The sequence below is a fragment of the Neomonachus schauinslandi genome, chromosome 5 (genome assembly GCF_002201575.2).
Source record: "Neomonachus schauinslandi chromosome 5, ASM220157v2, whole genome shotgun sequence".
NCBI lineage: Eukaryota > Metazoa > Chordata > Mammalia > Carnivora > Phocidae > Neomonachus > Neomonachus schauinslandi.
The window spans coordinates 117864171-117878550 of record NC_058407.1 but is presented as its reverse complement, the minus strand read 5'-3'; the positions used below and the strand labels follow the sequence as shown (position 1 = coordinate 117878550).

The 14380-nt window shown below is 43.3% G+C and overlaps 1 protein-coding gene across 1 annotated transcript; it reads right to left on the bottom strand.

Moving 5' to 3' along the window:
* Positions 1 to 11748: 11748 nt before the first annotated feature.
* On the bottom strand, positions 11749 to 12086 carry LOC110586492 (ATP synthase membrane subunit K, mitochondrial). The gene has a single exon (XM_021696726.2). The coding sequence runs from the start codon at positions 12037 to 12039 to the stop codon at positions 11863 to 11865; it is 177 nt and encodes a 58-aa protein (XP_021552401.1). The 5' UTR covers positions 12040 to 12086; the 3' UTR covers positions 11749 to 11862.
* Between the last annotated feature and the right edge of the window lie 2294 nt (positions 12087 to 14380).

The window sequence follows — 14380 nt, the reverse complement described above, 5'->3', positions numbered from 1 at the left end:
CCCTGGCATTGTTCCCTGGGCTCCCCGCCCCCCACACCTTCTGCAGCTCCTCTGAAGTAAGAACCTCTCAGGGGTTCAGGGACCAGTCTTTCAAACCACCCTTCTCGGAAGAAGCAAAAGATGGTGCTCAGCCGCAAGATGATTTACCACCTCCGCAAAGCACCCCTCACTCACGCTGACCACATGTTAGGATGTGATTATCTGCTCAAATCTGTTTGCTTCTTGAGGGAAGGGATGGTGTCCTGGATTCCTTTTCCCCTCACGCATCCCCCAGCGCCCAGTGACACAGACTCTCTCCTTTACCAAGCTCCAGGCAGGATCCTCTCAGCTCTTTCTCAACTAGGCCTCAACCGTGGGCGTCAGGGACCATTCCACACTGGGCCTCCAGGGCCCCATTGTAGCAAGAATCTTGCTAAGTCATTTGAGAGAGAATCCCCCACCCTCAGTATCAGATCCCACATCTTATCCCCAACCCTCCCCGCAGATGATGGCTGCTCACAATGGCCTGCCCTCAGCAATGATCCTGTTCAGTTTTATTTAACCATAATCCCTCTTTACTCCTGATGTTTCCTTGTCGTAATTTCCATCCACAGACCCCCACCCTGCTCCTTGGCTATAAATCCCCACTTTTCCTCCTTGTATTCAGAATCGAGGCCAGTTCTTTCCTGAGGTAACCCCCACACCCCGCCATTGCCATAGTTCCTGAATAAAATGTGTTTTTACAGCTGTAAACACAGTCTGGCCCCAGTTTCCTTTGATAATAGCACAGCACCTGGAAAGTAGTCTTCACTCAAAAACTGTGTTGGTTGAATCATGGACCAGACAAGTGTAGGGATGGACAAATGAAGGCAGGAGTGAACCTTCAGCCCGGCCCGCCATCAGAGGGTCGGGTAAGCCACACAGATGAAATGACAGCCCTTGAGGGGGGGGGTCTCCCCACCTCTGTGCACTAGCACAGAATGGTAATTTCTGTCTGCATAAATGGGGGGACCCGGGGGAGGGGGAAAAAATCTCTTCCTCTACTCACCTTAAGGTCCCCGGAAGGGGCCATGCATATTGAACTGACAAAAGACAGATTAACAACAGAAAAACCTACAACCTCATTTACCATAGTTTTATGTGACATGGGAGGCTTCATAAGGAAATGAAGACCTGAAGAAGCAGTTAAACCGAGCATTATTATACAAGGTTTGATGAAGAGTAGAAAGTCGAGAAAAAAAAAATGATAGGACAAAAGAGTATGAGCTAAAAGTAGTAAACTGGGGAAACTTAGCAAAGCGGGTTTACTCGGATTCCTCTGGGCCTCCCTCCATCCACAGAGATAAGGATGCTCCTTTCCAGAAATTAGAGGAACGATTCCATTTACAATAACACTAACAACCATAAAATACCTGGGAATAAACCTGACCAAAGAGCTAAAGGATCATACTCTAGTAACTACAGAACACTCATGAAAGAAATGGAAGACGACACAAAAAGATGGAAAAACATTCCATGCTCATGGATCAGAAGAATAAACATTGTTAAAATGTCTGTGCTATCTATACCATCCATGCCATCCCAATCAAAGTTCCAATGACATTTTTCAAAATGCTGGAACAAACAATCCTAAAATTTGTATGGAATTAGAAAAGACCCCGAATCGCCAAGGAAATGTGAAAAAGAAAAACAAATCTGGGGGCATCACGATGCCCGATTTCAAGCTGTATTACAAAGCAGTGATCACCAAGACAGCATGGTATTGGCACAAAAAACAGACATATAGACCAATGGAACAGAATAGAGAGCCCAGATATGGACCCTTGACTCTATGGTCAAATAATCTTCGACAAAGCAGGAAAAAATATGCAATGGAAAAAAGACAATCTCTTCAATAAATGGTGCTGGGAAAGTTGGACATGCAGAAGAATGAAACTCGACCATTCTCTAACACCCTACACAAAGATGAATTCAAAATGGATGAAAGACCTCAATGTGAGACAGGAATCCATCAAAATCCTAGAGGAGAACATAGGCAGTAACCTCTTTGACATCACCCACAGCAACTTCTTTCAAGATGCATCTCCAAAAGCTAGTGAAACAAAAGCAAAAATGAACTTTTGGGACTTCATCAAGATAAAAAGCTTCTGCACAGCAAAGGAAACAGTCAACAAAACAAAGAGGCAACCCACAGAGTGGGAGAAGATATTTGCAAATGACACTACAGATAAGGGCTGGTATCCAAGATCTATAAAGAACTTCCCAAACTCAACACCCAAAAAACAAATAATCAAGTCAAAAAGTGGGCAGAAGACATGAAAAGACACTTCTCTGAGGAAGACATACAAATGGCTAACAGACACATGAAAAAATGTTCATCATCATTAGCCATCAGGGAAATCCAAATCAAAACCACACTGAGATACCACCTTACACCAGTTAGAATGGCAAAAATGGACAGGGAAAGAAACAACAAATGTTGGAGAGGACATTAGGAGAAGGAGGGGAGAAATGAAGGGGGGGAAATCAGAGGGGGAGATGAACCATGAGAGACTATGGACTCTGAGAAACAAACTGAGGGTTTTAGAGAGGGGGGGGATGGGTTAGCCCGGTGATGGGTATTAAGGAGGGCACGTACTGCATGGAGCAGTAGGTGTTATATGAAAACAATGAATCGTGGATCACTACATCAAAAACTAATGATGTATTGTACAGTGACTAACATAATAAAATAAAATTTAAAAAAAAACACTGAGTGTGCAAAAAAAAATTTAAAAACAATAAAACACTTGAGTGTACACTTAAAAAAAAAAAAAAAAAGATGCTCCCTTCCTCTGAATGTAGGGATGGCACCTGTCACATGAGGGTCTCATCACTTGCTTCAAGGAGCAGGGGCCAACAGAGTCCTTCCTGTACCCGCATCTCCCAAACTCCTTCAACCCAAATATTCAGTATGCCAATGTACCACATGTTGGGGTAGCCTGCCCGGAACCCTATTAGCCTTAACCCCAAATAGCAAGGAGATGGGGACTATGGTATAAAGAAGTATCTGGGCTAAGAGTCTTGCATGGTGAGAAGAAAAAGGGAGGGGGAGAAGGTACAGCAGAGGAGACACCTTCCAGAGGCTAATGAAGACCACCAGGAAGGAGTGAGTCCTGGTTCCTGGGTGAGGGTTGAAGTGAGCCCCTCTTCCTGTGTTCTGGAGGCCTTCATGGGACCGATGACTGCAGAGGAGGACCAACTATGTGTCTCGGGCACCAGCTAAGCAGTGGCACTAAAGAGAGACAGAGAGAGAGGATCTCAAAATTAAAGGTTCATTGTGAAAATTAAATTATTCTTATTTGATTGTTTTTTCTTTGTTTTTATAATACATGAGATGTCATCGTCTCTGCAGGGTCTGGGCCTCTGAAGACCATAATCCACTCTTTGATTACCCATACACACAGAAACAATATCACTATAAAGTGAAGAAATGGACTCTTTTGTGAGCAGCTTATGAAAACTGTCTCCTTATTTCCTAGTGGCACTTTGGATACTTGTGAGCACACGTGTGATTAGACTTGAGCTGAGTCCTTGTGTAATTAGCTCTGTGTGCGTGTGTGTTCCTGTAAGCGTTTATAGAGGCATGTGTACGCAAGACGTGGGTGAGGATCCCAAATGCTATCCGAATCTCCAAAATGTTGGCTCAGAAGTGAGACAGATTGAAACAATCTATAAAAAGAACAAGAAACAGAAAGGAAATTGAATCCGAAAAGGAAAAAGGCCAACATCTTATTGAAGAGGTGCAAAGGCCAAAAATTCAAACTACGTGTTTATCACAAGTTATAACTATTCGCTAAGCTGCTGTGACGTTTAAAAAATAACCAACTCCATAACATGGTTTAAAACAGTGTTTACCAACCCTGAGTGGGTTTAGACATTCATTATTCACATGTGAAAGAAGTTTAGGGCAGGCTGCACAAAAAAACTTCCTGAAGAACGGAACGAATTTCTAGTGTATAGACATAATTTGTGATATTTTCATTAACCTAAGCTATTTTAAAATAGTGCATTACCGGGGCGCCTGGGTGGCTCAGTCATTAAGCGTCTGCTTTCGGCTCAGGTCATGATCTCAGGGTCCTGGGATCGAGCCCCGCATCGGGCTCCCTGCTCGGCAGGAGGCCTGCTTCTCCCTCTCCACTCCCCCTGATTGTGTTCCCTCTCTCGCTGTGTCTCTCTCTGTCAAATAAATAAAAATCTTTTAAAAAAATTAAAAAATAAATAAATAAAATAGTGCATTACCTTGTAGAAAGAAGCAAAATCCCAGGGAAATGATTATCAATTTATCACTTCTTATTAATAGGAAGAAGTTAATTCTAATTTCTGAAGAGAAGTACAGAAAACCTTTCATTTTGACTGACTTTGCCAATAAAAAAGTGAAGAAATATAATGTGACATTTTATTTTTTTTTTTAAGATTTTTTTTTTTTTAAGGATTTTATTTATTTGACAGAGAGAGAGCACAAGTAGGCAGAACAGCAGGGAGAGGGAGAGGAAGAAGCAGGCTCTCCACCGAGCAGGGAGCCTGACGTGGGGCTCGATCCCAGGACCCTGGGATCATGACCTGAGCCGAAGGCAGCCGCTTAACCGACTGAGCCACCCAGGCGCCCCTATAATGTGACATTTTAAATCTCATAGACAAGTTTAGCATGAAATGTTACAGTGAAGTGAAAGAGGTATGTAGATTTGGCCTGACCGTCCCCCTGGAACCTGTTTACTGGAAGATTTGGATGTTTTGCAAATCTCCTGCATTTGTGTAATGGTTTACCCTTTCTCAAAGGGCTTTCACCCTCCTGATCCTTGTTGATCCCCAACACAACTTTGTACGGTGTGTGAGTATGAAGTGTGAGGAAAGTGAGCTACAGAGGGGTTGTGTGGCTTACTCAAAGTGCCACGGTCAGTGACTTGAGCCCCACTCAAGTAATTCCTATTTTCCTTCCACCAGTCATTAATGCCTCCCCAAAGTAACAGAGTATCTGCACGTGCATTCCAAGAGCTATGGAGACATCCACTGTATTATGTGTGAGTGAGATTTTAAGTGGGACAATCCCTGCTGGGGAGGAGGATACCACTATGGCCGCCGCGGCTCTGTGAGTTCATTGCAACCAACTGGTGCCCCAGCCATGATAAACATCATCTGTGATGACATGTGTAGAGGAAAAGACCCTGATGGGGGACAGGAAAGTTGAATTCTACTCCTTGTTCTTATCAAGAATACTGCAGCAATCACCACTAACCCTGCCCAAGTGCTTACTATGAATGAGGCATCTTGCTAAGCGTGTCACGTGGAGAACCTCTCAAAGCTTATCTCCAAACTCATCCAGTTATGCACATTAAATATGTACAGTTTTTTTATGCCAATCACATCTCAATATAGTGGCTTAAAAACAATAAAATAAAATTTGAAAACAACACACACAAAAAGATTCACAGTAGAATTTTTTAAAGGATTTATCATCTAGTCAATTGAACATGGCATTTAGATTTTTTTTTAAGATTTTATTTATTGGGGCGCCTGGGGGGCTCAGTCGTTAAGCGCTGCCTTCAGCTCAGGTCATGATCCCAGGGTCCTGGGATCGAGCCCCCATCGGGCTACACAAGCAGGGGGAGTGGGAGAGGAAGAAGCAGGCTTCCCACGGAGCGGGGAGCCCAATGCAGGTCTTGATCCCAGGACCCTGTGATCATGACCTGAGCCGAAGGCAGATGCTTAATGACTGAGCCACCCAGGCACCCCAACCCTTTCCTACTTCTTTTTTTTTTTTAAGATTTTATTTATTTGACAGAGAGAGCACAAGCAGAGGGAGAGAGATGGAGAAGCAGGCTCCCTGCTGAGCAAGGAGCCCGATGTGGGACTCGATCCCAGAAACCTGGGATCATGACCCGGGCCGAAGGCAGCCGCTTAACCAACTGAGCCACCCAGCTGTCCCCCTTTCCTACTTCTTAAAGAGATTCTTCGTTGCCCTAATTCTATGCAGGGAAGGCTTCTGGTCTCTCCGGTGGTTTTCATTAGCACATCAACAATTATTTTACTTCAGTGACATATTTTGTGGTGATAGTTCATCAATAGATTAAGGAAACAAGGCAATCTAACACATTCCAGTAAATAATCAGGACAAGATTAATGGTTCTATTTAATGAAAGCCATCTGTTTGTTAAAGCAGCTTGCACGCTTTCCTCATTTCATTTCAGATTCCAATAAATTGTGAATGCCTTAAAGCGCACTTGAGCCAGGCTGAGCAAATGTAATTCTTTGAGAGTAATATTCACCCCTTTGAGAACACTAACCAATTGCCGGATGGTCTAGAGCTGCAAAAGGGAAAGGATAGTCAAGTGACAGTCTATTTTGTTGACTTGATGGCCACCAACAGGTCTGGTTTTTTATGTCTCCTTGGCTTAAATGAATTGACGAGTGCTTTGCTGGTGTGCGGGCCTTATCACAGGATGATGGAGCAGCCAGCCAAATTCTCTGGTCTTTCGGGTCATATTTTACCCTTGTCTCCAAAGCATAACGGGTCATCCACCATAAAAATTACCTCGTTGTCTAAAGAGAAATAGACAGTTCCTGGGTTGGTGAACTTTTAACCTAATAATTGGAGTAAAATACAAGTTGGAGGCAGAAGAAAGTTTGCATTCCAACTTTTGAGGACACTCCTCCTAAGTGAGTGTATGCACTCAGAAAGTCTAGAAGGACATGTTAAAAAACATTAACAATGCCTATCACTGGAAGCAAGATTAAATGACTTTTATTTCCTTTTAAAATTGTTCATTATTGGGTGCCTGGGTGGCTCAGTTGGTTAAGCGACTGCCTTCGGCTCAGGTCATGATCCTGGAGTCCCGGGATCGAGTCCCGCATCGGGCTCCCTGCTCAGCAGGGAGTCTGCTTCTCCCTCTGACCCTCCCCCCTCTCATGTGCTCTCTGTCTCTGTCATTCTCTCTGTCTCAAATAAATAAATAAAATCTTTAAAAAAAAATTGTTCATTATTTGTATTTTCAAACTGTTGTTCATAATCTTTTATCGCCATCTCAAAAATAAAGGGAAAATTTTTTTATTATTAGCCACAATTATGTCATCCCCTGACTAACATTTTGGTGGCAAATTTACAAGCATGGCAGTGAATAAGAGATTACAATTCATATTATTTTTATTTGAAGATTTATACCTTTACTCCCAGTCTGAAACAAGGGCATCCAGGGCTTATATTGAGGAAGCTTTTTTGTACACAGTCACACTAGTGATGAAATCTCATTCAGCTAATCTTTCCATCGTAGAATGGCAAAAAACACAAGAAATTCTGGTTTTAAAATAGATGCTTCTTCATCCATGGAATTGCTAAATCACTATGTTGTATATCTGAAACTAACATAACACTCTATGTTAACTACACTAAAATTAAAATTAAATTAAAACAAAAACAAAAAACAAAATAAAATAGATGCTTCTTACATAGAAAACAATTTATCTGGAGGTCATCATTTATCAAGCAACCTTAGCTAACCAGAATATAGCCAAGTATCCTGACAATCCAAAAAGGACTTTGACCAGTCTAAAAAATAGAAGATAAAATATCTTGCTCAAAAGAGAACCACTCAGGCCTTACCATCAATCAATTTTTTCTTGCTTTAGGTAAATGGAATGGAGTCCCAAAGGACAGAGAGAAAACTGGGTCCGTTTCCAATGGACTCATTTGCCAGTGTCGGGGAAGGTATTTTGGGGTCCTCCATGGTCCTAAGGGTTTTTTGAGGTCACCAGCAGCCATCAAAGTAAGACCCCTCAGCTACAGGGGAGTAGGAACCCCGTTAGTGCTCAGGGAGGGGAAGGTCATGCATAGGCTCTGATGAGCATGAGGGTTGGATGACAATGCATGGCACTCCCTTTAAAGAGTGCCAGTGCTTGGGGTCCTGGGTGGCACAGTCAGTTAAGTGGCTGACTCTTGGTTTCGGCTCAGAGTCACGGGATCAAGCCCCCCGTCAGGCTCCACACTCCATGCAGAGTCTACTTGAGACTCTCTCTCCCGCTGCCCCTCCCCACCACTCTCTCTCTTTCTATAATAAATTAAAAAAAAAAAAGTGCCAGCTCTCTAGGGACAGCAGAGTCAAACAGAAGAACAACTAAACCAAAATCTTTACCACTTACTCTAAGTGAAATGAAGGTAACCCCAGGCAGTGTTTTGGGGTATACCACAACCAGCACAGAGGCTGCCGGAAAAGAAGCATTCTCCTCTCTTCCTCTTTCAGTTATCCTTTGCTCCCATAACAAATCATTCCAAAACTTAGTGACCTCAAACAACAAATCATTTATTTGTTCACAATCTAAGCTGGGATCAGCTGGGCGGTTTTTCTCCTGGTCTCAGCCAGGGCGACCAGGGAGTTGTAGTTGGCTGATGGCTTAGCCGGGGTCTGGCTGGCCCTGACTAGTCTGGGACGTTCTCGCTCACATGGCTGGGGCTTCAGCTGGGACAGCTCCGCCTCTCTCTCCATGGAGTCTCTCGTCCTCCAAGAGGCCAGCCCAGGCTTGTTCACAAGGCAGCAGTGCTTCCAAGACAGCAAAAGTAAAGCTGCAAGACACATTCCAGCCTAGCCTCAGAGGCCACATAATGTCTCTTCCATCCCATTCTGTTAGTCAAAGCAAGTCACAAAGCTGCCTGGATACAAGGGATGGAGTAGTAGATTCTACTCTTTTTTTTTTTTTTAAGATTTTATTTATTTATTTATTTATTTATTTGAGAGAGGGAGAGATTGCTCACATGGGTGAGCGGAAAGAGGGGCAGAAGGGGAGGGAAAGAGAGAATCTCAAGCCGACTCCACACTGAGCTCAGAGCCCAACGCAGGACTCGATCTCATGACCCTGAGATCATGACTTGAGCTGAAATCAAGAGTCGGACACTTAACTGACCGAGCCAGACATCCCTAGACCCTACTCTTGATGAAGGGAGTAGCAGAGTGACATTGCAAAAGGAGTGGGGACACGAGAGGCGTGGCTCACTGGGTCATGATTGTCATACTCGACCATACTACACATGGCGTCCCCTCCTGGGGACGCGGGTTAGTCTGACAAGTACGATGGAGCTTAAGTTCCTCAGACAGCCACAGCCGTGTTTCATCCCAGTACCTTCGGAATGGATGGAGCACCCCATCAGCCATGTACAAGGCAAGAGCCCATGGCCTGGTCAATAAAGAAGGAAATATGGATGGTAATTGAAAAATTCTTTGCTTTTTCTAGCTCTACGTGGGAGATTTGAATGAAGTCGGAGTTCCCACAGTCAGACAGGTGAGGACGGAGACATCAAAATATTATCATTATTAGGTTGTTTCTATTTTTTTGTTTGTTTGTTATATAACCTATTTTGATAGCCTTATATTTTCCCCTTGGCTTGTGACCTGGGAAGCACATATCATTCTAATAAGCTTGATTTACTGGCTTTCTAACCCATAGCAGATTAAAAGGAGCAAATAAAAGGGAAACAAAAGAAGTACTGGTTCTCAGTTCTCTGACAAAAGCAAAAATGACCATAGGAAGCCTGGCAGAAAGGGAGAGTTCAGAAAAGCTATAAAAAGCAAATTCAATTATTCAAAAAAACTTGACAGTCTGGGGTCATGTACTGTAGAGACAGAACATCCTGTATCATATCCCAACTGTATTTATAACCAAGACCTCAGAAATGTTTAATTATTTCAGTATATACAAGTAAAGAACACAGAAGATCATGTATAATAAAACCTCACAATAATGCAAAATTGCAAATTTGAATATAACTTAATTGGTAATTGGCCCCAAAGGGTGGGAGGAAGGGAATAAAGTGACCTCATGATCCTATGGGATATTTTCACTTAGTGCGTGTGTGGTCAGTTGTGTATAGTATAATTTTCTTGTGTTGACATTTCAAGGGCTTAGCCAACCCAGAAAATTGACTTTTATGAATCCCCCAATGATGCCAAACACACAAAGTATTACTTAACTATTTTCTGCCTAATTGGCACTCATTTCAAAAGAACTGAAATCTACTCTTTTTTTCAGTTGTACTATACATTTCTGCAAAATGCTTTTTATTCACGAATATTATTTGATCACTGTAAATTTCTTAAAGGGACAGGTATGTTTATTGCCCTTTTAAAGATGAGTATGGGCGCCTGGGTGGCTCAGTCGTTAAGCGTCTGCCTTCGGCTCAGGTCATGATCCCAGGGTCCTGGGATCGAGTCCCACATCGGGCTCCCGGCTCGGCAGGAAGCCTGCTTCTCCCTCTCCCACTCCCCCTGCTTGTGTTCCTGCTCTCGCTATCTCTCTCTCTGTCAAATAAATAAATAAAAATCTTTAAAAAATAAAAAATAAAAAAAATAAAGATGAGTATAAATATTCAAGAAAGGCAAAGTAACTTGCCACATAGTTGGTTAGGACTCACATATTTTGACATTAATTGAGCTATCACCCCCATCAGGGAGCATGTTTAGAGGATCTCTAGAGTGTTCACTCAATTCTAATGTATGGGGTAGGAGGGATTCACCACACCAAGGAATTCTGGGACACCAACTAGGTGCTTACAATTCAAATCAATTCTGACACTATCAACCAGAGATAGAATCAGACTCCACAGGTTAAGGGTTCAGTCCTATAAGACTGCCCCCCTCCTGCCCCACTTCAGACACTAATCATAAACCCAGTTTGGGGGCACCTGGGTGGCTCAGTTGGTTGGGCAACTGCTTTTGGCTCAGGTCATCATCCGGGGTCCTGGAATCGAGCCCCACATGGCTCCCTGCTCAGTGGGGAGTCTGCTTCTCCCTCTCCCTCTGTGATCTCTCTTGCTTTCGCTCTCTCTCAAATAAATAAATAAAATCTTTTAAAAAATAAATAATAAGCCTAGTTTGTTACCTGTACTTCTGATCAACTGACTATAGATGAGATGTTCCATGACCTCCTCCACCTTGGGATTTGATTAATTTGCTAGAGCGGTTCACAGAATTCACAGAAGCATATTCCTTCCTAGATTACCAATTTATTATAAAAGAATATAATACAGGAACAGCTGGATGAAGGAGATGCATAAGTATGGGGAAGGGGCTTGAGTTACATGCTCTTTCCAATCATCCCACTCTCCCCCAAATCTCCATGTGTTTACCAACCCAGAAGCTCTCCAAACCCTGTCGTTCTGGTTTTCTATGGAGACTTTATGACACAGCCCTGATTGATTAAATCATTGGCCACTGATGAGTGATTCTACCTCCAGCCCCTCTTGCCTTCCCAGAGGTCAGAGGGTAGGACCGAAAGTTCTAACCTTGTAGTCACATGGTTGGTTCCCCTAGCAACCAGCCCCCATCATTAAGTGTCATCCAAAGACACCTCATTAACATAACAAAAGACACTAAATTCTCATTCCTTAGGAAATTCCAAGGGTTTTAGGAGCTCTGTGCCACAAATGGGGGACAAAGACTAAATATATATTTCTTATTATAAATCACAATATCACAACCTCACCAAAAGCCAGTTGAGGAGGGCCCCAGAGGCAGTCTGGGGGCTTTCAAAAGTGGCCCTCTCTGTAATAGGACCATGTCCACATGAGTTGATGGAGATCCACAGTGCCCCATCCTCTCTGCCTTTTCTACATATATGACTTTGGTTTAATTAATCCATGGAATCTGATTATAACCCTTCCCCTACACAGAATGGTGTCTGGGCCCCCAACCCAGCTCCGCTTTCAACATCATAGACTGGAGATTAGCATTCAGTCCATTATGCTTCTTTTTTTTTTTCCAGATTCATAATTTATTGTACAAATTGAGTATCACATGATGAGTTGGCATTAGCTTCTCCAGGCATGGGAACTTAACAGATGAGGTACAGGTTAAAATTCGTTTATGTTGCTTTCACAGCTGGTGTTTTTTTAGACCTTAACTTGAAGTATAAGATCATCAAAGCAATGCCTCCATATGTAGCCAGTACACAATTCATTCTACCTGTGAGAGTATAAGAGTTGAAATATTTTTTGATACCAGTGAACTGGAATTGAGCATCAGTTTCTGGACCTGCCATGATTTCAGTCTTGCAGAAGGCACCATTTACGCCGGTTGTGTCCTTCAACGTACGCAGCTACCCCGCAGTAGGGGAGTCCATTATGCTTCTATACCCAGCCTCACACCACTCCTGTTCTGGACCTCATTTTATGTCCAATCTTGGCGAGGGCAACTTGTAGGAAATCTATCCTGTTGCAAAGCCTATATAGGACATCTCTATTCTTGTATACACATTACCCATGATCCATTAGAAGTATTTTTTTTAAGATTTTATTTTTAAGTACTCTCTACACCCAATGTGGGGGTCGAACTCACAACCCTAAGATCAAGAGTCACGCACTCTATAGGCTGCGCCAGCCAGGTACCCCCCATTAGAAGTATTTCTAGTACTACTTCTTCAATGGACAAACTGAGATAAAGATACTTTATGGTAGTTTGGTCAAGTTGGCGGACTAGGTAGGTAGCCATGGTAAGACTAGAATTTGAGACTCATTACTTGTTTCTTCCACTGCTTGAAACTAAAGAAGAGAAAAGTAGCTATACAAAGTATGTATTCATTTGATGAACATTTATTAGACGACTTCTATAGCCAGCCATGGTGCCAGCTCATTTACAGATGTTTTTGCAGTGCCACCTGACATCAAGAAGCTTATAGTTTAATTAAACCCAATACATGTGAGCTTGTAATCAGTACCATCAAAGAGATTAAAAATAAAATGCTATTGGATGACAAAGGAAGGAAATATTATTGCCAGCTGTGGGATCACACTTCAAAAAGGTGTGACCTTGGAGCCGCTCCTTAACTGATCAGTTGGATTTGCGTATGCAGAAATGGAGGAGGTAGGGCACCTGGGTGGCTCAGATGGTCAAGCGTCTGCCTTCGGCTCAGGTCATGATCCCAGCGTCCTGGGATTGAGTCCCACATCGGGGTCCCTCCTCCTTGGGAGCCTGCTTCTCCCTCTGCTTCTCTCTCTCTCTCTGTCTCTCATGAATAAATAAATAAAATCTTAAAAAAAAAAAAAGAAATGGAGGAGGTAGAGAAAGAACATTTCTAGGTAAAGAAAACTTCACAACTTGGAACCCCGCTATGAGGATCCTGGTTAACCACACCAGGGAGGGGAGAAAGGAAGGCCACAAGACTCCATACAAGTTTGCCCATTTGGGTAGGACCACATTTGAGGAAGAAGAAAGCTTCTGGGGCCTAGAGAAAGTTACCCAGCATGCAAAACTTGATAGTCCAAACACACGTCATTAGAGAAAATGTGGTGATCTAGGCAAGTGGCCAGCACTGGAAAAATCCAGCATGGGTTCATGGGGAGACCCACAGACAGGCCAAATGTGGGGACAGGAATCTAGGACCAGGTACCTTAAGAGGCCCTGCCAGGCAAAGCATAAGTCAGGCAGCAGGAATCCCAGGTCTGACCAGATTTAAGAACTCAGTGTGAGGCTGTAGGCTTCTGGAAGGAACTGTCAAGAGCAAGAGTATCTAAGTCCCTGAAGGCCTAGGATCTAAGCAAGTGATGGAGATGGGAACTTGGACACAAGGTGCTAAAAATCCAAGTACCAGAACTAGATGAGAAATTACACCAGGGGATGCCTGGGTGGCTCAGTCGGTTAAGTATCTGCCTTCAGCTCTGGTCATGATCCCAGGGTTCTGGGATCAAGTCCTGCATCGGGGTCCTTGCTCAGTGGGGGCCTGTTTCTCCCTCTCCCTCTGCTGCTCTCCCTGCTTGTGCTCTCTCTCTCTCTGACAAATAAATAAATAAAATCTTAAAAAAAAAAGAGAGAGAGAAAGAAAGAAAAGAAAGAAATAACACGAGGTTACCAAACCAAAGAACAGGGGCGCAGGGACAGTGTCTGGTGCTCATTCCTTGTTTGTTGGGCCACATTTCCTTAAATTCACAGGCTAGGACCCGAATTAAAGGGTTCTGCCCACAATGGAGGTGAGGGAGGGAGTTAGTTGCCTCATTTGTGGGAAGAGGAAAGTTTCCGAACCTGGAACCCAGAAGCACCCTGATAGAAACAGTGGAAACAAAGTACATTTTATGTTTTATTTAAATGTGTTAAGATGACAATATCCTATACAAATGTGTTCAAAAGACACAGTTCCCAGAAATGTGCCTCCTGGATATGTCCACTCAGTATGACATATGGAGAGCCTGAGCTTACAAAGCAGACAGACGAGGGCTTCTTCATATACCTGCTGTGTGACCTTGGGCAAGTTACTTAACCCCTCTGAGACTCGGATTCTTTTTCTGTTGAATGAGACTGGTAATACCATAGTGTGCCTCTGGCATTTTGGTCTGAGCAGCATCCATTCCTTTGGGGATTCCCAAGTCATGTGTCCGTTACAGTAAGCA

Bases quoted from the DNA above. Each gene is read 5' to 3' on its own strand.
- LOC110586492 (XM_021696726.2), bottom strand. From the start codon at position 12,039: ATGGCAGGTCCAGAAACTGATGCTCAATTCCAGTTCACTGGTATCAAA.